This window comes from Hippocampus comes, unplaced genomic scaffold (assembly GCF_001891065.2).
Source record: "Hippocampus comes isolate QL1 unplaced genomic scaffold, H_comes_QL1_v1.1 scaffold327, whole genome shotgun sequence".
Lineage (NCBI taxonomy): Eukaryota > Metazoa > Chordata > Actinopteri > Syngnathiformes > Syngnathidae > Hippocampus > Hippocampus comes.
In genome coordinates this window covers 1,623,016-1,649,417 of record NW_017806221.1, presented here as the reverse complement: position 1 = coordinate 1,649,417, position 26,402 = coordinate 1,623,016, and the positions used below count along the sequence as shown (strand labels likewise).

The following is a 26,402-nucleotide window of genomic DNA, read 5'->3' as shown; positions in this document are numbered from 1 at the left end:
AGGACAGAAGGTCACCATTTACTTGAAGTTTCGCCACCACAAAGAACATTCTTTTAGGAGTTTAGGAGTCAAGTCAAAGTATGAACTACTTTCGAAGCTAAAACGGTTCATCGATGGAGAATATATCTTTGAGATTTAAACAGGGCCAACTGGCAATGCCACTTCCTCTTCCCTTCTTCAGTTAGATTTCACTGGGAAGGATTAGGCCTAATATCAACCATATGGCTACAGTTGAAGAGTCAGTGACATAATGCGAGGCAGGCTATAGTAAGCATTTAAACAATTTCAAGAGTGTCTCCCTTTCTCAAGATTAAAAACAAAGTGACTTGAATTTAAAATCAATAGTCAGTGTCACCTGGGTCGGTTAGTGTTTCAGTTGACTCAGAGTTTATGTTCGTCCTGTGGCAACAGAGACTAATTTGTTTGGATGACACTGGATCTGGTCCGTGTGCGGGAAGGGGGGAAACACTGACAGAAGAGAAGCATTCCATTTGACAAGGTAACCACAGTCATCCCACAGGAGTACTGACACTCTTCCTACTGTAAAATACAACTTCGACAGTTGAAGATGATGAATAAACTTGGACTGCTTTTGCTAACCATGATCAACGACCACACAACATTCTATGAGTTGGGGCGTCTCACAAGACGCCGTTCTGACCAAACTGGTCAAACTTGATAAAGACACATGGCAATGTGTTTTTAATCAATGTATTAATTTAGCAAAGTTATTCCACCTTTTAATTGTCAAGTCGGCATCGACAAAAGTACGATGTCCAACTTATCATGCAATGTCGCTAAACTAAATCCTGGCCAAAATCCATTCCACTTCTCCAGAAGGAGGATCATGTATTGTCCAGGTGTTGAATCATGCACAATAAGCCTCTGCAAACTGCACCATGAACGACAGGCAATTTGGCAAGAATTCAAATTCAAATAGATTCCACTTCAACATTTGTCTGTCAGACCGGATTGGCCCTCGAATGTAGCCAAAACCACATGGTCTCTCTGGAGTTCTGAGCCGATATAAATCTTTAATGTCAGTCAGACTTCATCATGTCTGAGAATCCCTCTTATAAGTTTACATTACAGATAGCCAACATATTCAAATACCCGGCGATCCCACAGTATCACACTAACACATCGGTAGGTCCAATGAATTATTTCAGTTTGACAAATATTGCCGCGCTCAATGGAAACTTCAGGTCTTTCAGACTTAAACATTGAGTGCTTTTGTTCCCCGTCCGACTCTCAACATTTGCCAAAAAGAGTGACACCCAATTAGGAAAGACAGTCCCGGTATTCACTTTCTCAAGGGCTTACAGGTAGAGAGACAGGGGACGAACAGTGTTTCAACAAGCAGTGGGGAGAATGAAACTCAAATATGTGTCAGCAGACTAAACACTCTTGTGACAGTTGCCCTCCAGGTAAGTTGAGGGTGAGAGAAAGGACAGGAAGGGTCAAGGACCAGGTGGCTGTGACTCAAACAAGACAATCTCTTTATTCTCGTCTTCCAGGGTGCTTGTTTTATGGAGAAGAAGGAAAGGGAGAAAAAGAAGGATGAAGAAGGAGAATGCAAGAGACGGCTCGGAAGAAAGGCAGGGCAGGCCAGAGCAAAAGAGAACAAGACGAGGATAAAGAAAAAGAGCGAAAAGGTGGCAAGGTTAGCAAACAAACCATGAGGAGGAATGAGTGAAGACAATACCTTTGCTGCTGCTGTTCTCCATTGTGTAGAGGTAATCCAAGTAGAAAGCACCAAAGCGCTGCATGCCTGCTATCTCTGTGTAGGTCTCCTGTCAAACAAAAGACGAGTTGGATAAACATGGCAGTGAGGGAGCAAACAAGCTGATAGCCTTCAAGAGTGGCAATGACTGGGGTCATCTCGGATACAACGGAGAAGGGATTTTGGCACACTTCTACTAACACCAATTTTCATGCAAACAATGTGCTTTGTAAACACACACACACACACACACACACACACACACACACACACACACACACACACACACACACACACACACACACACACACGACACAGGCAGAATAAGCACTTTTCATACCAAATACGTAATTGGCGTGAAAGGTAACCACTTATCGTATTAATCATTGAGCTGGGTTATAGCTTGAATAGATCAGTCATCTAAATATTTCATCGCATTAAGACACCACATTGACACAGTTGTCAACTAGTAAATTATCATCACCATCATCATTGTTTGTCTGAAAGAAAAATATTGTGGGGTAACAGTATGAAGTTTGCTACACCTCTAATTTACAAAACCCTTCCATCTTTATGCTCAACCATTTATCCAACTATTTTCTACAGCGCTTGTCCTCGGTCAGGTCGCAGATAAACTGGAGCCTATCCCAGGCGAATTTGGACAAGGAGTGGGGTATGCTGGAGTAGTTGCCATTCAATCACAGGCCACACATATTCAGATAATATTGTATTTACTGAACAGAACAAAAAAAAATGCATTATTGCTCCTTGATTAAGATGTGAAATTATACTTGATTATTGTCATTGTTATTCCTGAATCGAAAAATGAGTTTGAATTAGTTCATATTTGAATCCTGTGTGAAGCCTAGTGAGCTGGCCAAAATAAAAAAAATAAAAAGGTTACTTCACTCAGAAATTCCTCATTCCAGTTCCACATTGAAGCACCCCATGATGCTGGATTGTCCAGTTTTGTTTTGACGAAAAAAATTGTGTTTTGCACTGTATATACATGAACTGAATTGAGATAAAGGTGCAGATGCTATTAAGATTGTATGAGATCTGGCAAGGTTGGTAGTGGTCGGGAGTTTAGTTTGTCATTCTGTCTGCTCTTGTTCTCTGTTCTCCACATTTGGCATTTCTTTGACATCCAGGCACTTCTAGCAGAGCCGTCAAGTATTTGTGGGTTTTATATACAGTATATCTATAAAAAAGTGGAGCACCTCCTCTTCTCCTGATGAAGAACCCACGTTGCCCTCCAACGACGCAGGTGATTCCCAAATGAACAGAAGTGCATGAGACACCGGGGACAAGTGATATTTTGCGTATGAATCAGTAAAGCATCACAAGAACCGTCACCTCGTTAGCGCGGCATCTCAGCGCTCCATTCTCTAAGATTGACCAATCAATCAATTCTTACTCCGTCCGTTAAATACATGTAGGGGTTTGGTTTGATCGTAAATCAATTCATCATTCCTGGAGAGTGAGGCACAAGAATGACATAATATAAAGGCCCTTGTGTAACCGTCACCTTACGTAGCAGCATAGTTAAGCCTATTCTCCACCATAACAAATTTACGATATAAATGGTATGATGTGATATAAGTGTATTTTATGAAGATTTTTTTTTTTTGTGCTGGTCGATCATATAAAATCTCAATGTTTTTTTTATTCATCACGCGACAACGTAGACCTGAATAAGGAGCAGCACTAGCACTCACTACAAGAAAAAAGTTATCCACACACAAAAAAAAGAAAAGAAAAATACATTTATCCTACTCATTCAAACTCACACAGAACGAGAGTGTATGAAACAAGCGATGCACAAACAATTCACACACACGTGCACACACACTTAACCGAACACCAGACTAAATCTCAAGCTCTCCAAACAGAGATTTCTATGGCGTCTTATCAGAAAAGCAGGTTAATGAGTAATATTTAGAAGGGGAACTCTATTAGCACTGCCATGCTTCTGGATCAAAGCCGTTGGCTGATTTCAAAACCGCTAATGAATTAACACGAAAACCTTTGACTCTTTGACTTTCGAGCCTGAATAGATGGATGAATGGATATCCAAACAAATGCTTCACTGATGGTCATGAGTATTTGGGAGCAAAGTCAACACTCAAGCTGTGACAGTGGATGAAGGGAGCCTCCTCGGTTGTCACACAATCTCTGGTGTGGTAGTTACTTGTTCAATAGGAGGAAAATTCCTCTATTGGGGGCAAGCAGCTGGGTGGCTAAAATATGAAGTGTGGATTTTAAAGTGAAATAAACTGCTTTTAAGTTTTACTCATTTGTTGAGATGAGAGGCTACTCAAACTTTTTTTTAAAAACAGTCTAAATACATATATACTTAGTACCTCTGAATATAGTAACAGCTGTCATCGCTTCATAAGAAAAAAACCGATGTAATTACAATGTATCACGAGCCCAGGCAAAACACTATTATGGCTAGGTGCTAATTAGAACGTGTAGCATTTTCATCTGACTGTGCGATTCCTTTAATCCTCTTGGGATCGGTTTGGGATTATGTTTTCATAATTTTATCTGCGCCCAAGCTGTTTTGTGATAAAATGTGACTTTCGAAGTATGCAATTGCAAAATGGTCACATGACATGGATCTGAAAGAGAGTGTAGAGAGCAATCTGAGACATCAACTTCACATGCAACATATTCGGGCGTCCAAACAGAGCAGCATGTCAGGGCACAATGTTACTTGAAGTGGACCGTGTCCGTTCTCTCCAAAATACGTTGGAATTAAATGCTATGATGTCTAAGAAAACTGATACAGTACTTGGGTAAATTAAAAGACCTTATGAGTAACGGAATCCAGGATGAACTCAGCTCTGACGCCATTGTTCTCTGGACTCCGGTAGTCAAACAGAGAGTTGGTAAGGTAGGTCATTCCTTTGCCGTGTAGTGTGTCGCCACAGTTGAAGAACACTGCATCCTGAAGGACCACAAAGACAAAAAATGAACAAACAAGCAAAGGATGTGAGAAATGAAGAACACACCAGGGCAAATAAGGAAAGACAGTGGGACCTCAAGTTACAAACTTAATTCGTTCTGCGACCCCGTTTGTGACGCCAGACATTCACAAAGTGGATGTAACTTTCCCCATTGAAATAAATGGGAATGCAATTCATTCCTGCCCCCAAATTGTGTTACATTTACTATATATATATATATATATATATATATGTTAGTTTTGACATTATGATTATTCAAGATTCAGCTTCAGTTTACAGTGAATTAACGTCAAAACGGCTCTTAGCAGACACCACATCCAAGAGAAAACAAAATAGCACTGTATTGTACATATATATATATATATATATAAAAATATATATATATTCTTTTTTTTTTTCAAGCGATGTTCCCATATAATACTGCACACACACTAAATACTCTACAGAACTGTATCATACAAAGTGTAGAATTTTTTTGAATTTGCACATATATTACAAATGTAGGTGGCTGCTCTGAGAATTGTTATTGGAAGAAGCATGTGTAGGTGAACCTCCGGCTGCAGACCCAACTGTTTTCGAGACAATGATTGGTAAGTTGTTTGTTTTGAGGGTGTTTCCAGCCAGGCATAACCTCGCGAGAAGCATGGATCTGTCCACGCGTTCAGTTCGCATAACAAAATTTGCAATGTACAGCAGCACTGCGTCACAAACTTGAAAAGTTCGTAAAAACAATCGTTTGCAACTCTAGGTTCCACTTTACCAATTAAGGGAAGAATTTGACTGGCCTTTCTTTCAGGTTCTGTAGGTAGACACCAATACATGTCTACTTTTTTTTTTTTAAGAAGTTAATGCTAAGCAATTAAACGAGGCATACGGTGCATTGAAGAAAAAAGAAACCGCATCACAGGTTCAAGTCCCCCCCACACACACACACACCAAATGTTCTTGGTCTTTATTGGTGGCTTGAGATTTGTCTTACCTCTTCAGGTCGGTTCATGTTTTCTTCAAAATCCCGCACTCCCATGATGCTTTTCAGACAGAGAGCCCGGCAGCCCACAAAGCCAATCTGACAGTCAAAGAAGGGCTCTCCTTTCATAAGCACCTGATATTTAAAATAAAAAGGGGGGAAAAACGTGGGGGTTGGGGGTGGAGGGGGTTAGGGTGTCAAACCAAAACACTTCAACACTTTTACAAAATATTCTCAAACAACTCATTCAGCCTGAAACTTTCGACATGTTTAAATGGAGCTGGAATTGCTAGAGGTTAAAGGAAACAAGTCATGACTGAAAAAAAACACAACATTCATAATGTTAACCAAACCGAAAACTACAGTAAGCAGAGTATACACCGAGCATAACATCTTATTACACGCAATAATTAGGAGGCCTAGCTTTCAGAATCGTTTGGCTATTCATTTTTGGTCCGAGTTCAGACTACTCTCTACATGTTCCAGAAAAAGCATAAATTACAAAAATTGGGTTTGGAAATATTGTGGAATTACAACATCTGGTACAAAGCTTAAACACAGAAAATACATTTCAATTCCAACCAGGTAATCAGAGAAAAACTATCTACACCAAGGGAGAAATGCAGAAATGATCAGACTCAGGCAGATTATTTCACTCTACTCACAACCGGCCAGAGATAAGTGACCAGGGAGGCTTTATAAATACCGTTAGAGATGGAAGTACAGTATGTTGATTATCTATTCCAAAGTAAATATGGCAGCAATTTAAAACGAAATAAAAGTAATGAGGATCAAAATGGAGGGAAAATATAGTTATACAGGCTAACTCTCAAGAATTTTGGGGGGTAATTGCAGTATAAATAAAGACGAGACTTACCTCAAGAGTGATTCCCTCTTGTTCCAAGCCCAAGACCTCTCTTGACTTAACCTTCTGGGGACTGTAGTAGCTGCTCTCTGCCTGGGATTCTGTCAGCTGACACAGTAGAGAGAGGCCTTTCAGAGGATTTTCAAACTAAGCAGCTCTTGAAAATACAATTTACAGCAAACTACTTTTCAAATGTGAGTTTCATAAAAGGGAAAATTTAGTCAAAGAATAGAAAAAAACTTAGTTGCAGGCTTCACTGTTCTAGGGATTTATTTCCTTTAGTACTAAGCAAAAATGTTTTGTGTCCAATAATCCAAGAAGAGTCTTAATGTTTCATGAAAAGAAAGAATGTAACTTGAAAAAAGAAAATGCAATTATTTTAATATTGTGAACAAAACTAAAAGCATGTGCCTAACACTGTGTGTGTCTGAGTATGTAGTAAGTCACAATTGACTTCTGAAAATAACATGATTTTAAAGTCTGAAGGCCTTGCAGAATATTGTTTGAAACATAAATGATCTTTTTGGTCATTTCCTTGACCATGTTTTGACCTACGACAAGTCCTTTCATCAAATCACAAATCGTACTGCACCAACTCCTATCAAGTTTTCTGGGAGGCCCTGATTTGCTCTTTGGGGAACGGTAATCAGAACACTGCTACAACCCCCCCCAAAATTCCAACGTTAATATAAAATAGTGATTGCTCTGCAAAACATTTACTCCTCAGACTTAAGTACGAATGGAGAAAGAGTGCGAGAGAGCATCTGGTCAAAGCTAGCTGGCCGCAACAAGAAAGAGCAGTGATGCTTTAGAGTTTGGCTGGTGTAACAAATGTGGGTGTAGAGTAGAACTGTGCAGGCCTTAACCCATTCAACTTTAGCACAGGAAGCAGGTGCAGAACAAGAAGCAGCTGTGCCTTATTATCCCTACTGATGGAGCCAATTCCATCATACTCAAAGCCTTCCTCTCCCCTTTGCAATTAATCACGTGAGGACTAACCTGCAAATTCCTGCATGCGATATTAAGCGAGGAGGTTACTGAAATACGCGAATGAATAATCTTTGTGCTGTATGACAATTGTGAGTGCAGAAGCATGAAAATGTATGAAGAATAAGCTACGCGGGGAGTGATCGACCAACTCATTCAATCCCCATGACGTAGAAACATGCCTTGAAAACCCACGACGGCCGCCTACCCATGACGTGTTTGTACGTCATTCCCTTATTTTATTTTATCTTTTTTTTTTTTTTTTTTGTACCATAGTGTGCACAAGGGTCTGATGCAGCCTCTGACTAAGGATCGGGCTTTTCTGCTTGTTAAATCAGTTAAAATTTGTCCAGCAAGTGGCAGCGTCCAGTAGGTGGCAGCATGTGTAGCGTGGAGTTCGTAGACAAAATACCACAAAATAACATCTGGGAATAAAAATGCCAAATGTAAAGAAGAACAGATGAAAGTTTAGGAGGCAAGCAGAGTTGAAAAGGGGAGAGCTTAATTGTAGCAGTAAACGTGGTTTTTGAATACAGCCTATTTCTCTGAGCAAACAAAACTGGAGAGTATCTAGTCAGCAATTAAAGCACACCCTCTGGTTTCAAGCCATTTCAAACTGCATTCTACAAATATTATTTAACAGTACCCTCTGCCTAACACTTACTAAAAGCAAAGAGATGTGATGTAAAAATAAATATATTTTTGGATGACTGCATGTATTCTCGACAAAAAGTAATTCATTCCAATTTAAACAAAAGCACCTTGTCTTTATTGAAAAAACGCACGCACGCACGCACGCACGCATGCACACAGGCACGCACACACGCACACAGTATGGAGTAATGTGATCTGAGTGGCTGAACCTGAGGGTTATCGATGAATTCCAACTATTCTGACTGAACTGGCAGGATTTAAGATTAGGATCTGTCTCTGAACAGTCATCATTCCACATAGAATGTTTAAAACATTAACGTGACCCGAGACGCCAGTTAGCGGTTTCCCTACCCTCGCCTGCACTGCACACGAAACAAAGAGGACTGCTACAACTTCCTGAGGACCAAACTGTTCTTTAGGACTCAAATTCAAAATCATTATTTAGGGGTAGGTGCAGAGAAGGAATGAACTAGAAAACAAAGATGTCGTAGAAGAGGGCATCTAACCACGCGAAAATATCTGCAATCATGAAATTACCCATAGAGTACAATGCAGCCTCATGTGCATTAAAAAAACAAAAACCCTCATTCTCACGTTTACACTTGTTTTTACATGCAGCACAGTGGAACGCCCACATATTTGGGGTTAAGCATTTGCAAATTCAACTATTCACACAATTGTGGGGGATTCTATTCTCTATAGCTGTGCATGAATCGGTGGCAATTTGAATTGGGATTCAAGCAGGTATGGAAAAAGGTATGGAAAAACAAACATTGAAATATCATTTTCACTCAGATCCAAACAATTCTTAAAACTTATTGCGTGTGTTGTAACTTAACTGGGGAGCACTGAAGTGTGCATGCGGCATGTGGAAGCAGGCAGGCTCTTTTGAGCAATACACCCAGACGTGCATGCATGTAGTAGTCAGCTAACGAGCAATAAATAAATTGTTAAGCAGGTAAGCTTCAACGCCTTTGTCATTGATTTGCTACCAGCCAAACAGTGCCTCCGTCACATGCTGCAAAAAATGAAGAGCGTTAAACAACTTCAGCCCAGGAGGGACTGTCTCCCCAGTGAGCTAGCTCGCTTAGCTATACGAGGCTGGTCAAGAGGCGCAATAACCGACCCGGATTCTACCTTTGGCCACAATGCGGTGCAGCATCTCGAGTAAAGTAAGCCATTTTAACCCTGAAGAACCCACGGGCTCAAATTTGGCCCCTATAAATTCTGCTACTCAAATGCTACCCTTAAACAAAGACAAGTTTGCACATGCATTAAGTGCCAAAATCACACAATGCGTGTGACTAACAAAGGCTTTTGCAGCAACTATTGAATAAATACTAGTTGGTGTGTCACTTCACATTCTTACACACATTAATTTCTGAGCTTATTTATTATATACTTAGTGAGAAAACTAGTGACGTGCTCAAAACCTATTTCATCCGCTGCATCTTTCCTTGGAGTAACACTGAAGAAATGACACTTATCCACAATGTAAAATAGTCGGTGAACAGCTTGTATAACAGTGCAAATTTACTGTCGCCTGAAAATAATTCAACACAGCCATTAACGTCCACTGGCAACAACCACGAGCAACTTAAGTGAGGGCCACCCATGAAAATGTCCATATTTGGCCCAGCCCTTCCGGGTGGCATGTGACTTAAAAGTATGCCACGGTTTCAGGTGTGTAAATTTCATTCTGGCACTCTCAGACTGGTCACTAGAAGTTTAATATGGCACCGCATAACAAAATACACTCTGAGTATATGATTTAAAAAAAAAAAGTATATATTTTTTGTCTACATGAAGATGCCATAGCCCTGTGGTTGTCAGACTTTTTACACCAAGTACCAACCTATTTTTCCAAAAATTCTTCAAGTACTGTACTACCATCATGACTGAAATAAAATCTAGTAGCGCAGAACAGTGGTCCCCCCACCACCAGGCCATAATGCTTTACCGGTCCATGGGCCACATGGTACCGGGCCGCACAGAAAGACAGACAGATGAAAACATAAATAGCAAGAAACATCGTTAATAAGATTTTTTTTTTTTTGCAGAGCATATTTTGATCATACAGTTCAAAGCAATGGTGAGTGTGGTAAAAACGAAGATGTTGAGGTTCTCTTTAGGATTCACCAGGATGGATAGGGTTAGAAATGAGCTCACCAGAGGGAGAGCCAAGGTTAGATGTTTTGGGGAAAAGGTTCAAGAGAGGTGAATTACATGGTTTGGACACATCACGAGGAGAGATGGTGAATATATTGGTCAAAGGGTGATAAGTATGGAGCTGCCAGGAAATTGAGCAAGAGGATGTACTCGGGGAAGACATGAGGGGAGTCGGTCTGAGAGAGGAGGATGCAGAAGATAGGCTTTGATGGAAAAGGATGACACGCTGCCGTGACCCCTAAGGGGAAAAGCCAAAAGGATAATAAGAAGAAAAAGATATTAGTGATATTATTATGTGTTTAATGATATTATACAACATAACCCTGATATGTTCGATTGTCCGGGGGGTAGATCAGCCTGTCAGTAATCAGACCAGACGCTGCACACTGCATCAATTTGGTCTGCATGACTGCCTTTCCCAGAAGGAAGCTTCTTGTAAAGTTGATCCACAAGAAAGCCAGGACAATGTTTGCTGAAGATAAGCAGACTAAAAAAACATTCACACTTTGGACACAATTTGGGCATTTTCTCTTGGGATTGTACTCCTTTTTTTCCCAGCAGTTTAAACATTAATGGCTGTGTTGAATTATTTTAAGGTGACTTGTCTGGTGATTACTTCACATTATAGCATGTCATATAAGTGTCATTTTGTTTCTGTGTTGCCCCATCAAAAAGTATAATAAAAAATATTAATCAAAATATGAGGGAGGTACTCCTCTTTGAGATACGGTGGACTGCCACTATTTGCAAGAGATAGAGCCTGAGCGCAACCGCGAACAGCAAATTCCTGCAAATAAGTGGCGCTCCTGTGAAAGTGTTTATAACTGCATATATTGCTTACTGGTGAAACAGGGGGAAACAAATGCAAAGCTGTACCGTTCACATTGCAATAATTTGGTCATTTTATTTGGATTTGTTGTGCTTTGGGAAGATGGAAACATGCATTCCATTCGTTAAATTGGATTCCAGTTCAGTTCAGGTTTTCATGACAGTACTCTTTCAATAGAGCACAGGTGGACAATGTGAGAAACAAATGGTTGTCGAGGGCCGCACCAACATGCTAAGCTCAATATTAATTGCATGCATTTACTTCATGCATTCAATTGTATTGTGAGAAATAAACAGCTTCATGTGTATGTATGTATATGTTGTTTCAATTATGAAATAAAAATAGTAGATAAAGTGATTATATTAAGCAGTCATTAAAATTAAAATAACAAAATATCACAAATTGTTTTATTAACACAAAAAAAAAAACACGCTAGCAGCCAGGTCTGCAAAAGATAAATTACCTTAAATGTTACAGAAGCCTTGGTGCAGTAGAAGCCTATTGACACAATAGGATCCTTGGGTGTGTGTTGTTGGGGATTGTTTGGGATGTTCCCTGTCTCTCTTTGCTGGTAGAGACCTTCCTCGCCCTCCTCATAGCTCACAATAGCTGGAACAAATGACCACGCCCAAGACACCCAGCCCTGGTTGCTATCTGGTGAAAGGCCCGAGTCCATGAAGAACTCTTGATTAGAGTACTGGCTCGGAACTTGGTTTGCTATGTCCATATCCATCCCTAAAATAGAAATATAAGAACAAAAACAGCACGCATTAATTGAACTGTACAGTCTTATGTGTATAGTGGTGAGACAAAATATGATGGGTTAGTCCAAGTATGTAACGCTGGACTTTATCTCATGAAAATAAGTTAATAAGAGCACAACCTCTAGAGACAATGACAGCAGTGAATGACGAGTGGGAGTCAGGACCCAAAAGGAGGTCATGGTCAGCAAGTCAAAAATGGAATGAAATCTTTAAATGTGCCTCTGATGTCAAACGTGGCTTTTCTTTTGAAACAATATGTCTCCTGACAAGTACAGTATACATCAGAAAGGAGCAGCATTATAGCATATTTGCTAGAGGTGTCTAAATTCATTCACAACTGATCAAGTATACAATTAATCGACGGCTATTTGAATAATTGAGTAATCCTTTAGAACCATTATTTGACTGCCTCAAGTGATTTCTGTAGTCCTTTATGAAAGCAGAATAATGTTGTGTTTAGTCAAAATAAGACACAAAAACATCTGTTCTTGATTTTGGAAAATAATTGAACCAGTAACTGAATCTGTTTTAAAAAGTTTGGCGAGTACAACATCCCTATCGTGTGACATTGCTTTATTGTGGTTTTGTTGTATTTTTAAGCCGTAAACTACACCAAATAACTAAGTGTTTAATAAACAGAAATCAGAAAAAAAATGTTTCGTAATGCACTTCAATGCAAGACCACACCTTGTCCGATTTTGCGATGAATCAATGTAATAATCAATTCTAGAAATATTCCACAGTGACACCACCAGTCAAAGTGTAAATATGACCTGTCAACTCTCGCCCAATATGAAGAGTAAATCAAATGCTGAACTGTTTCAATGACATTACTTGAGGTGGTGCTTAATCGATTCAATTTTAGTACTACCGTAATTCTCTTCCCTTTTATACGGTTGTCATGTTCTTCCTCACTTACTCAGTTTGACATACAAATGTTTTCAAAAGCTTGGTTTGACATCTGTCAAAGGGGTCAGACTTAATTACCATTGGAAAATGTGGGTCCCAGGGTGGGGCCTATTTAGAACCTCTGCCTTGGAGGTTCTTCGGGGTCACATACACTTTACAGCATACATGACAGAAAAATGCTTGCATTACAAGCTCCAATAGGAACGCGAGCAGACAAATGCTCATATATGACAAAAATTTAAAACATGCCGTTTTCAGATCAAATTTCAGGGAAAAGAACAAAGTGTCTCTGTACCCAATCCATCATTAATTTGCCATTGTCTTCAAGTTTTATACAGGGGACTCCGCATACTAGCAGTTCAGTAGCCATGAAGTCACCATTTTGTGGATTCTTTTTCAATATTTTTTCTTCTGGATTTTTTTTTCTTGTTATTTTTGGGGAGCTAACCACCGTTTCTTTTGTGTAAAACGCTTGTTGAAGGTTTGCCTCCACTTTTTTCAAGGATTTCAGTTTTTTTCCTAATGCATTTTTAATGGGCATCTATTATGCGGATTTAAGCTACCCACGGGCCAGCTCGTTCCCCAGCCCCATGAGTAACTATTGAACTGCAATCAAATGAAGATAAAAACACTCTTACAGCCAAAGCTAAAACATACATGTATAAAACGGTGAGTACGTGTGTGCTGCTTAAACCCACTTAAACCCTTGTATAGTGCAATGCTTGTTCATGGACCAAAAACTAAGAGCAAAATCTAAATCGTAATAGGACACGTGGCTTGAAGATTGCCACCTCTGAATAATCCGGTACTGAGCGTTTTACCATTTGAATAATGGACTGATGTGCCACAGAATAATTGGGAGTATAAAAGACTTGTTGGACAGAAAAAGGAGCCAGTACAAAGTAGGTCCAAGACAAATGATCACAAAACAAAAACACATATAACTGAATTAAACAAATCAAAACTGTCCTCTATTTTAGTGAACTCCTAAGTGAGCATGTTGCAAAAACAAACGCCTCTGAATGCAATTCCTGTTTGCAAGTTTGAACAAACTACACCACGCTGTTCATTCTCTGATACCGACCTTTCAACTCTATTTCCATAAAGATGGAGAAAGAGGAAGCTGATGTCAATACACAAGAATGTGTAATCCCATTCCTTGCAGCCTCATGTCCTCTGCAGGAAAACAATACTGTCCGTGAGGTCATTGCTTAGGAATCCCAGAGGCTGAGGGGGTGAAATTCTGACATATTTTAATTAAATCTTTCACTTGGTGAATTGGCAGTTAAGGGTTATTATCTCTTTCTCTCTTCCAATGTTCCTGTCCAATTTGGTCTCTTTTTTTTCCACCCTGTGGTAGCCTTTGAGGTGTCATTTCAACAAGTTAAGCTGTTCTGCTTCATGTCACAGACTGACGAAGCCTACGTTTGAATTATGAGACAATCAGAATAGAAGCGCAATTACCAATGAAATGATCAAAACACAGCGGCTTAGGTAGACTTTGAAGTATTAATCCAAAGTAGTGAGTGGAAAAATTCCCAGCCTGATGTGGGGCTGATTGACTGCATCTGCAGAAATAAAATGACCACTGTTTCCCACATTAGTTCAGCCTAAGCTTTAGTGGCTGAATCTAAAATAACGAAAATCGGAGGCGTATCAATGTCCAAAGTGGGGCTCCAGGAGCAGCATTTAACACCTATCACATTGCTCCTCAGCTTAAATAACAAGTGGCTGCATAAGTGAGTGACCATCTGATTGACATTGAGACAGACCTAGGAGGACAAATGGAAGAAAGGCTGTGCCCTCAAAGGCCAGTAGATGTCCCTGCATGTTTATGTAAGGAAAAGGTGTTCTGATCACCTGACACAGGAGCAAACCCTGAACTTCTCTGACTCTGGCGCATGGTTTGATTTATGCACATTCCCCTGTTGGTATTTTTTTTTTTGAAGATTCCACAAATTGAAATACAAATGCATGCGTACACATTAGCCCAAAATTATTCTGAACCTGGTAGCTGAAAGGACATCTTGAGTCCGCAAATGACCTGAAGGGAAAATTTTGTACAATTCTAAAATATCCTGGTAACTTGACATATACAGTACGTAGAAATCACCTACATTTTGAACATTAGCTAGGCCTATAATGAGAAACCATTTTCAGCAAATCATTAAAACGCAGAGTATTATTTTTATTGATATACATATTTTTTTTAAAGTCTACTACATCATTTTCAATCCCAATTAATATGCTTTGTTAAATATAAAACATCACGACATGTCATCACCCTGACATATGTGAGCCATATGACGTTTGATATTAGCCCGTGGCCTCTAACCAATATGCGTGACAGTCTGGTCCATTCAAAGGGCCTGTGTGAAAAGTGACAGCAAGCACGCCTTCAAAGCAAACTCTCACTGAAAACACACTACAGAGCACAAAACGTATGCATGAGTCATTGGACAAACTCCAGGCTTTCACACACATAGCATACTGTATCGAGAGCTTGCCACACACACACACACACACACACACACACACACACACGCACACACACACACACACACACACACACACACACACACACGCTAACACCCGAACGGTGCCCACGAACACATACGCCTACAGACAATACATTTGTAATCATTTGTATAATCAGGAAACTTTACAGCTTTTGCGAAAATGGCCCGAATTCCCAAATGAATCGTTGATTGGGCAAGTGTCCTTGATAAACTGCACAACTCAAATGGACGAAACTGAAATCTTTTCAATAGAGTGAGAAAATAAGCACGACAGCTAAAATGGCAAAGGGGCTGTACTCAGACTAATCAGATTCAAAAACTCATTTTAAATGGGAGTCCGCCTGTTTCCACTTAAAGTGCCTCTGATTGATCCCAAACAAAGTTCAGCCGTTTTAGCAGGCTTTTCCTGACATTTTTGTAGTCAAATCTTAACGGCACAAGAGAGCTTTAACAGTACCAGAGGAATCTATTCTTTAAAGGGATCAGTCAGGAGACAAATTATTATTAGACTACTTTCTGGTTGACGGAGGATAACCAACAAAAAAATGGCTATTTATTTATGCTGTAATGCTCCTTTGCAGTCAGTGATAAAAAACTGAATAATTGTGCAATGCTGGAAACACAGCATTTAAGATCAGTATATCTAAGAGTCAACATAGCATTGTGTGGCTGTATCCACAACCTATTAAAGGCAAAAGACATTTATTAGCTGTTGCTTTGTTTTCCAAACAAAATGTGCCATACGAACTAAACAGCGCTCCCCATTTGAGCCAATCATTTCACATTCGAAAAACCTCACAGCACAGGACCAAAGAAATATGTCACAGAGTATAAATATTGAAATGACGATCTTGTTATTTGCTTACTTAAATCTGGACCTGTTCACTTGAAGACAAAACTGATATACTGGCAGGAAACCATGATGTATTCTGTTGTACGACTGGCAACGTGGCTACACAGGTGTCTTGCACCTTCAGACATTTAACGTGACATGGTTCTACCTGTCACTGGACATCACTGCATAAATAGATGGACAAATACATTTGAAAAGAATAAATTGTATTTTTGGAACAAGTGCAACTGGATAAATTCCAGCAGTCCCCGAGATGATCTCACATGGCACTCTACAGTTCCATAGTGCGCTGGTCGGGAATTACTGAACTCAATCATGTATTATTTGAGCTCTAATTATTCTGGTGTTACTATTGGGGGTGGGGGGTAATTTTCATGTACAGGCCAAAACTGCTCCCAATCTTATCTCAGAAAACACACACCCAGTCTCTCTTTACTCAGTCGATTACTTCCAGGAAAACAAGTTCTGAGGGTGCTCGGGTTCCATAACTTGGTCCCCTTTTGTATATTTTTGTGATAGGATACTAATTTATTCTCAGAGGCTCCAAATAGTAGGAGCATGACACCAACTTTTACATCTGGCATTGGAAAGCAAACAGTAAGCCCTGCCAACTTACAGTTAAAGTTCCCGGCCAACAGGCAGGGAGAAGGCTGGTGGGAGAAACTGAAGCAGCTACAATAAATTGTGTTCTTTCCTGACTCCCTCCATACTGATCATCACTTTTTGTATTTGTTGTCAGTGCTACAAAAAGGGTGTTGGCCTATTGAGACTGGGGACTCGATAACTTTGTTGTGTTGCGATGAGGATGAGCAGGAGGTGGGATTTTTTTCCGCTTGTGTCTTTGGTTACTGGTTGCATCGTGAACGACATTCAGTACCAATCCATGCATGTGCCAAAAGTCATTGTGGCTATCCCTGATTCGACAAGATAAAACTCACAATAAGATGGCTGTCTTTGGATAACCATACTGAATTTAAGTGTTACATTCTGAATTACGAGCACGTGAATAAAACAGTAGTGAAGGTTACAGTTACATAATAACATAGTAAACCCAAAACTAGCCATGTGACAATCAAACCTGATTTCACGTGGGCAATTGATCAGGGTGCCATTGTGCGTGATGCAGTGTGCACACGTCAGCAAGTGAAGTCAGGACCATGTGTGTTTGAGTTGGCTACAGGATGTGAGCAGCGTGATTTCCTATGAGGTTCAAATCAGAAACTAGGAGATGGGTCTGTGTTTGATTTGCCCTTGTTTCTTCACTTGATCCTTCTATGCAGGGCTCAAGCTTGATGACAATGGTCTGTGTTCAGTTAAACATTGTTGGAAAAAGCAGGAGGAAGACACAACGGTCAAACTCACCCTCCCATTTATAAAAAGCAAGGAAAAAAACAGATGACAGTTTCGGGACCAGCCACTTGAGGGTGGCCAATTCAGTCCAGCTATGGACAGAAAAAGGAATGGGATCCAGTTGTTGGAGGAACAAATTTGTCCTTACTTTGGGGTGCTCGATGATGTGCACCCCTAGAGCTCTGATTCTCCCTTGCATGTTCAATTAATCAAATTCATAAGTTTCTGTGCATGTCGCTCTGTCAAATGAAAAGTGTGTGTGTGTGTGTGTGTGTGTGTGTGTGTGTGTGTGTGTGTGTGTGTGTGTGTGTGTGTGTGTGTGTGTGTGTGTGTGGAGATGAGTGGCGGGGGGTAATTTACCACTTAAGCAGCCTGACACATACCTTCAGGACAGCTGGAGTGGGAGTCATGTCAGCATGTTGGAGATATGTGCTTTAAGGTAAACAGGGAGGACAACATTTTGCTAAAACCGACTGTGAATATTCATTCATTCATTCATTCATCTTCCGAACCGCTTGATCCTCACTAGGGTCGCGGGGGGTGCTGGAGCCCATCCCAGCTGTCTTCGGGCAGTAGGCGGGGGACACCCTGAATCGGTTGCCAGCCAATCGCAGGGCACACAGAGACGAACAACCATCCACGCCCACATTCACACCTAGGGACAATACAGAGTGTCCAATCAGCCTACCATGCACGTTTTTGGAATGTGGGAGGAAACCGGAGTACCCGGAGAAAACCCACGCAGGCCCGGGGAGAACATGCAAACTCCACACAGGGAGGCCGGAGCTGGAATTGAACCCGGTACCTCTGCACTGTGAAGTCGACGTGCTAACCACTGGACTACCGGGCCGCCCGACTGTGAATATGTGCTGCAAATTGTATAACGAATGCCCGGGAGGCAATGGGCGTCATCTCGCAGGACCGGTAAGCTGTCTGGCTAGCACCAATGCTCTTGAATGCTGTCGCCTGCGCTGCCTGGCTGTAGCAATCCATCTGAACTCCCGTCAATCAGCTGCGACGGATGAGGCACTCGAGCCTTCCCCAGTTTAATTTTGTAACTTGTGGTATTCTCAAGAACCAGTCTTTTATGTATTTGTATTTGCTAGTTAACACCCAAAGGTAACGTGGCACCTGTATTCCACATTAGAAGATGCCTCGATCTTCTTTGTCTCTTACCAATGTACTCCTTTATTTATTCTGTGGACTAGTTTTCGGACTGACACAGCCGGCTGTTTAAATGTCAGTGCCGACAAGCTGTTCCTCAGAAGAGTGTCATCGCATATTTCAGTAATATGTAAACCATGTTCAAGAAAAGTTTGTTTTTGATCAATACTACATATATTTGATCAAAATAAAGCGCATTTTTATCACAACAGCAAGATAAAGGCAATATCAAGTTCTCACAAGTAATGTACATAGTACTGAGACCTAAAAAAGGGCTGTGTGTGCATCCCGAGTTATGTATATTAGATTCTTTGACTACAATTTTGTAGAGCATTATTAGTTCATAACTCCATAGTGTATACTGCAGTACTTGGCCACAAGTGTCCTATTTTGATGTTTATTGGAAATTAGCTAAATGATTTTTTTATCCAAGTCCAACACAAAATGATAAAAAAAAATTTTTTAAAAATCATCACTTTAGGGTGAGGTCAGGAAGGACATTTCACAAAGGGAACATTCGATAAAGGTGAATCGATATTTGCAGTGCTCTAGCGTTAGATTTGTTCTTACAACGTTAAAATGAACGGCCAGTGACAAAAAAAAAATATGTTTTAAATGGAATACCTCAAACTTAGATGAAGTGGACTTCAAAAGACATCCCACTCACCAGGTAAATTTGTTCCAGCTTCCCTGACATGACAGCTTCCCTCTTCTCGTTCTGCTTCTTTATGCCCACCAATTTCCCCATAGTAGAGCGCAATAATCAGTTGCAAAATTCGGATAAACATGGGCAGTTGCTGATCTGTAATCGACAACTTCAGGCTGTCCACCATGGTTTGGATCTGAGGAGACATAAGAAAAAACATGATGGCTTGAGTAGAGAAATTTTATTAAACACTCAAACTAGGTTTTTGCTGAAACATCTTCACACCAAGTTATTATTGTGGGGGATAACACACAGTGTAGATGAATTCTTTAAATTACATGGAGGGGTGTTGAGCTTTCTAAATTTCCTCACAGGTGTTTGCTGAGGAATGAACGGTAAGACGATATTTCTTCTCTGGTTCGACAAAAAAATTTGTTTGGGTTATCTGCAGATAAAAGCCAAAAACTGATTGTCTGACACTGTGTGGAATGAGAATGCAAATTTATTGCGTTAAGGCAAAGTTAGTACAAAAGGAGGTTACGCCCAATTTGAAATCAACACCCGTGTAATACAATGAGAACGAGTCCTTGCCAATGTTATTTCTTACCGTACAGCACAGGTGTCAAACTCAAGGCACCTCGGGCCAGATCTGGCCCACATCATTTTATATGGCCCGCGAAAGCAAATCAAACATGGAAGCTTCAATGATGATGACTAAGATCTGTACCAAAATTTCAACTTCTCATACGTAATAAGAGAGATATTGTAAGTATTTTCTTGTTGCCAAGCCCCTCATTACAGTAACTTAAAACAATAATTCAATCAACCATAATCCTTGACTTCTTTATATTGTTTCGCAGTCATAACAGCCCTCCAAAGGAAAGGGTAACTATAATGTGTCCCGTGACGGTTTTTTTTTTTTTTACTTACTTTGATGACAGAGGGGATCTTCGAATTGATGTTGTCATAACTAAAATGAAGACGTGTTCGGAAAGAGCATTTGTACAACAGCGGGTCTTGGTAGAATTCGATCTTGCCACTTGCATTCCGTTTGTCCAAGCACACAGTACAATCTGAAAAGTTGATCACTTTCCGAAGAACGAGTTCTGGAGCTGTAGAAGGAGCACAGTTACATGTTAATCTCAGAGCCACCTCGTGAGAATCCCAACTCTCTCATTCACTGAAATTGGAAATCCTTATTTGAGCCTGGATCTTATTTGACGATGCCAGAATCAATGACCTACTGTCCATACTCATAGGCCTTCATTTTAAGGATGCTCCATAGCTGGTCAAAAGGGCTGATGTCATCGGGTGATGGTAGCCACACAGTGATTTTTTTTTTCCTTTTTATTATTTTACTACACATGCATAGCTGCTCGAGCCTCCCTCACAAACAATAAAACTACAGGGTGGATGAAAATTAATTCATCTGGTGAACCAATTATCAAAACTGACTGACACTGATAACATTAACCTTGTCTGGCTATAGAAACAACATATGCAATTATTGCCCCAGAAAATAATTCTACAAAATTATTTTGAAGAGTGTACTAAAGGTTTTTGTGCTTACCACACCAAAATTTGCCATCTTACCAGTGACGTCCATGAAGGCCCTCTCCCACACATCGTCCACTGTGTAGCATTCTGCTGAAGTAATGTTGACTGACAACACAATGTCATCCTCGACGTACTTCAATATCAAGTTGTTCACCAAAACATTCACATTATTCACCACACGTCGAATCAGGCTCTGCACATAACCTGTAACAAAAACAAGTACACATTTAAGAAACACGTTAAGCATTAAACAGATGCAAGTAAAACACGTGTATGTTGTTGGACAAGACGACCTTGCTCACAATCTAGTTCATTGCAAAATTGAAGCGGCAGAACTGAAAGCTCTGCATTGGCCAGTCCAGGTTTTCCCCCCACCAAACACGTCCCACACAACTCGATGCAAAGAAGGGTTCCCACAAATTGTTTCCACATACTGTAGATCACGGGTGTCGAAGTCAAGGCCTTGGGGCCAGATCTGAACCGCCACATCATTTTATGTGGCCCACGAAAGCAAATCAAGCATGTCAAGTTCCATGATGCTTGCTAAAGTCTGAACAAAAATTTCAAATTGTCATATGTAAACCAAAAAAACATTTGATATTGCAAGCATGTTCTCATTACCAAACCACATTAATATAAACAATGTTTAAACAAGTCATTATTCTTGACTTCTGATTCGAAAACTAGTTATCCATCAATTTGTTGTGTGCTATGTATGTAATATGTGGAGATGACTAAATGTTTATTTGGTTTCCGGAAATTCCCAAATTTTTTAAACCATATTGAGATGTACACATGCTAAATTACGCACGCAACCAGGATTGGGCTGGTTGATTTTGCATCTTCAAATAGTGCATCTGAAAGGGAGGAAGCAAACCAGTGCATATATTGGTGTCAACATAGCGTAGGCAAAAGGAGACGTGGGGCAGCGAGAAACTTTTTGCTTGTGTTAACAATTTGAAAATGCCAGCCAAAATTATTGTGACGCATCATCTATTCAGCAACAGAGTTTGGAGCTTCTGAATGATCTAAGGGCCGACTTGAAGCCAGTCACAGCCACATCACCTATGACAAAACTCTGCAATTCCATGCATCTGCAACATTTTAGCACATTGGAACAACAGGTGCTCGCTCTTCCCAAAGTATTCTTCGGGGATACTGTCCAAAGTTTTGAACGCAACGTTTGGGAGGATGGGCACCTACCTGGTTGGACATCCCCTGCCACGGACTCAAGTTGAATAAACAAAGCATGGCTCACAGTTTCTGGCTTCCCCAGAATTATCACAGAATCGATTTATTTTGTTTACTTGCATCTTCACTCACACTTCAAACTTCATTTTGCACTTGCGGCATTTTCCCAAATTTCCCATCGTAAAGCCAGAACTAACTAAAAAGCAAAAGCGTCTTTTAAATAAAGAAATTTAAAATAGTGCAGAAAGATCCTTCAAAGCCATCGGACCGGTGCCGTCATTTATTTCTCAAGTATGCTGTTAAGCACAGTCACGGCAGAGTAAAACATACTGCATAAACATCTTGAGTTTTCACTTTATTTCCAAAACCAAATGTTTATCTTCCTGTATTTTCATGAATACTCTAATGCGTAACAGAACCAATAATGAAGCAGCACTCTTGAAAAAATGAATTAAGATGAATTAGCATGCTGTTCTGCTGTGCCTGACTAGACATGACAAAATTATTGAGACTTTGCTGACTGACCCATTAGAGGCAAGTGGGGAGGGTGACATAAACTCAGCTACAAACGCAATGTGTGTTTGTCACAGAGGTGCCTGGCTTTGCATGCTTGTGCGTGCCAAAATTGGTGTGTGTTCTGGCTTCTGCAGCATGTATGAGTGTGGCTGTGGTTCTGAGGTCAGTTAGAAAGCTGCTGTTGCATCAGCAGCCTGGACGCTAAACCAGCAATGTTATTTCCTTTTCTGGATCTAATTTGTCCACTGCTGGGATGTTTTTCACTCATGTTTCACTTGTGCTTACTCTTACCTCACACAAAGACCCTCAATGAACTATCACATGAGTGTGACCTTCTCTAAACAACTGACATGGCCAGCAACTCACCTCGAGCCAAAAAGACACCCTATTCAAAAATGTTCACCAAAGTCACAAGAGTTGACAGGGAAAAGGTAGAGGGAGCTTGGCTGGGGGAAATACAAAACACTTTGTGACTTTAATGTCCTACATGCAATGGCAAGTCTGCCAACTCCAACATAACCTTATTAACACTAAAAAGTGTCATTTTTGACTGGATTCGAAAAGCACCTCCATTTCACTAAAGCAAGAAAACAGAACAGTGATCGGATAATTACAACAAAGTAATCACAGTATGTATTTCATAGTTATATTTTATTCATTTGTGTACTGAAACAGATTGGTCAAACCCAAAAGTGCATGGAATGTTATTTGTCGAGTACAGAGAAGCAAGCTATATATCTAAAAGCTCATGGGTGGGATACTCAGTATCTTTAAGTAGCATTTGCCAGTAATAATACCAGAACAGCTGCCGTATTCATTCTCTTTGGAGAGGCCCCAGTGCCACAACAGCGGTAGCACTGGACTGTGGATTTATCTCAGGAGTGTGTTTGCACTGCAGCCCAAGCAAATCGCACATTATTACACAATCATGCATGCAGAATTCTTGAGACAATGAAGAGGTAGTAGAAGCACAACCAATGTGAAACAGTGTGTAAGCACTGCACTCACACTATAGTAATCAGGGTGTAAAATTTGCAACCGATAAGAAAAGCCGACAACTATGGGAAATGATCGTTCCTGGTACTAAATATTTAACTGAGACATCAGTAATATTAAGTATATGAAATTTACAATGCATGCCACCACAGCAACACACAGAGTGCAACACAGTCCAAAAACATGCTTTATGTATGTGTAATTACAACTCAGACTGGCACCCAAAATTCCCGTTCCTTAATCGTGTTGACTTACCGTGTATTAGAAATTGGGGTTCATCTAAAGTTTTTGGCCTTTGGCTAACGTCTGACTGGTCTGCGAGGTTACACAACCCACGAGTGAGCAATACATCATTGGAGCCACCAGCAGAAGGACTCACCCTCTGTGGCGTGTTGTCAAACTAACACAATCATCTACAAAGTATTTTGTTCATTCTCAACGTGTTTGAGCAACATGAGCCATGATTTTTTTTGGGGGGCTGGGGTGGGGGGGATATACAGAGTAATCAATTGTACGGGCGTAACGAGGTAGCGTTCAGTGATACCCGTAACAGATTACAGGCAAGCCGTAACAGTTGGCACCTGTGTACTACTAAAACTCCCTGGCAGCTTGTTCCTGAAATTAAACTGTAATCATAATCATTGACAGAACTGCTCAAGGTCAAAGGACTAGGTCTTTTTGTCCTAGTGTGGTTACCCAAAAACTCTAGACCAGGGCCGAATGACGTGTCTCCATTGGTAAGCAACAATATGGAAGCTTCACATCCCAAGTTAAATGCCAAGGGCTGGATGGAGTTGTGCAATGCCACGAGCACTGATTGGACTGTTATAGAAGTGACTGTAGTTGGTTGGCTTGGCGCATTGCTGGAAAAGTTTGGTGGGATTTTCTCTCCCTCTCCCTCTCCCTCACACCTACCTCAGCGCTCAGCTAAATGCAGGCCCAAAGGGAGAATCTGAGGTGAGGCACCTTGCTTTAACAGCTGGGGAGCGATATTATCTCATAACATCAGGCAGGGAAATGGATCCTCCCCAGATACAACCAGCTAGGACTGAATATAAGTTCATATATTCATGCATGCTGAGTTTCGGATAACTTGGGTGTTACACTGTGACCTACTCTGTAAGCTGAATACCCCTTCCTTCCCATTCTTCTTTCCTTCCCCGACCCCCATCAAACATTTTTTTCCTATTACTAGAATTTTGTTTTTATGTTATAATGCAGACTGTTAATTTTCTAACGTGAATTGTTTTGTAGAAGTGTACATACGAGAATTGAGACGCTAAACTAACATTGTAATACAGTACATGGTTTGTGTAAGTCTGTTTCCCAACCAGTGGTACGCAAGCACATTACAGCGAATACGTGGAAACAATATTTTATTTCCAAGATAAGTACATTTTCTTTGTCGTTTAATCAGGACTTCAATAAAATATTTGTGTGCTATGACTTGTTTCCCATTGGAGACAATAACCTGTGGCAGAGCAACGCCAAACTCGGCTCAAGTGTCTCATTAAAGCGCAGATGACAAACCAAAAGAGAGTATAACTGCTACAGTGGGTTTGAATAATATTCCTGTTGAGTGTTTTGTTTCTGATGTTTAAATTTCTTTTTCGAGGTGACTTATTCAAAGGAGCTCATTTTTTGTTGTAAATGTTTTAAGAGTTTATTATTTATTTTGACTTCTTTTTTTTTTTATGGATTTTATTGGCAACATTTATTTTTATGTCTTAATTGACTTAGAAAGAAGGCTATGTCAGAGAATTAAATCAAATTAAGGACAAAAATATATATGTTTTAATTATTCCTTTATTGTACATGGTCCATTCCGTGGATTTTTCTTTCAACATTACGAGACGGTTTTAAGCACAGAATCTTGCTGCAGAAGCAGCAAGATTGTGCACTCATTAGTAAACAGTCTTTCTTGTCTCACTAACCAATACAGTAGATGGAGTGACTATGAAAGAAAGCCAGACAGACGGAACGATTCTGTAGAAAGATATAGTACTTCATTCATCACAGCAGCCATATTCACAATTACAGTGCTAAAAGAACAAGCATCAAAGTATAAAAAAAATTATAATAATAAAAAATAAATATAAGCAGCATTGGAGGGGTCCCCAGCAAAAAAATGGCATCAATCTTAAACAGCTATTTAAGGTGTGCCATGGTGTAGCGCTGGCTCATGTGGGGTTTACTTTATTTACCTGCCAATGTGTGCCGATGTATGACGAGTAGGGGTGTATCAATCAGGGTATTATGCTACCGATAGCGACCACAAGTGAGATCGGACGAAACCGATTACAATACCAATCACATGGATTCGTGATTATAGAGCTGGTCACTCATGATTACTTTAAGAATCTATCAACTATTTTTTCAATTAAATGATGAATCTGATTGTTTTTTGAAACATTCAATCCAAATCTCCTTCCATATATTATGTAAAAACTGGAAGTTTTATATATTATGATTCAGTACTGGGTGACGTGCAGTGTTAAGGAAAAGGGGAGGGGACGCTACATTGCACACAGGCTGGTCTCTAGCTGGCTGCAGGTTGCAAAGCACGAGTTGCGGCTCATCGTTTTTTGTGATCAGCAATGACAGGCATTGTGTGCTATTTTCCCAATTTATCTAAGAAACTCGCTAAATCTGACTCGCCAGGCTTTCCGTTCTGTCTCCCTCTGTTGGTCATTGTTTTTCATTTTTCTTGGACGGGACTGACATATGCAGATCACATACTTCCACGGAAATCGGCCAATCACGGCCGGTGG

At 40.3% G+C, this 26,402-nt stretch overlaps 1 protein-coding gene across 1 annotated transcript in view; it reads right to left on the bottom strand.

Moving 5' to 3' along the window:
- vps13b (vacuolar protein sorting 13 homolog B) overlaps positions 1-26,402 on the bottom strand; it is a 343,085-nt gene that overhangs the window by 299,739 nt on the left and 16,944 nt on the right. Inside the window, exons 5-12 of the mRNA XM_019856211.1 lie at positions 20,965-21,132; positions 20,302-20,483; positions 19,393-19,567; positions 11,630-11,901; positions 6,540-6,635; positions 5,675-5,797; positions 4,539-4,676; positions 1,706-1,793 (exon numbers count right to left, since the gene is read on the bottom strand). Of these exons, the coding sequence (XP_019711770.1) occupies positions 1,706-1,793; positions 4,539-4,676; positions 5,675-5,797; positions 6,540-6,635; positions 11,630-11,901; positions 19,393-19,567; positions 20,302-20,483; positions 20,965-21,132 (1,242 nt within the window). The remainder of the gene's footprint in view (positions 1-1,705; positions 1,794-4,538; positions 4,677-5,674; positions 5,798-6,539; positions 6,636-11,629; positions 11,902-19,392; positions 19,568-20,301; positions 20,484-20,964; positions 21,133-26,402) is intronic.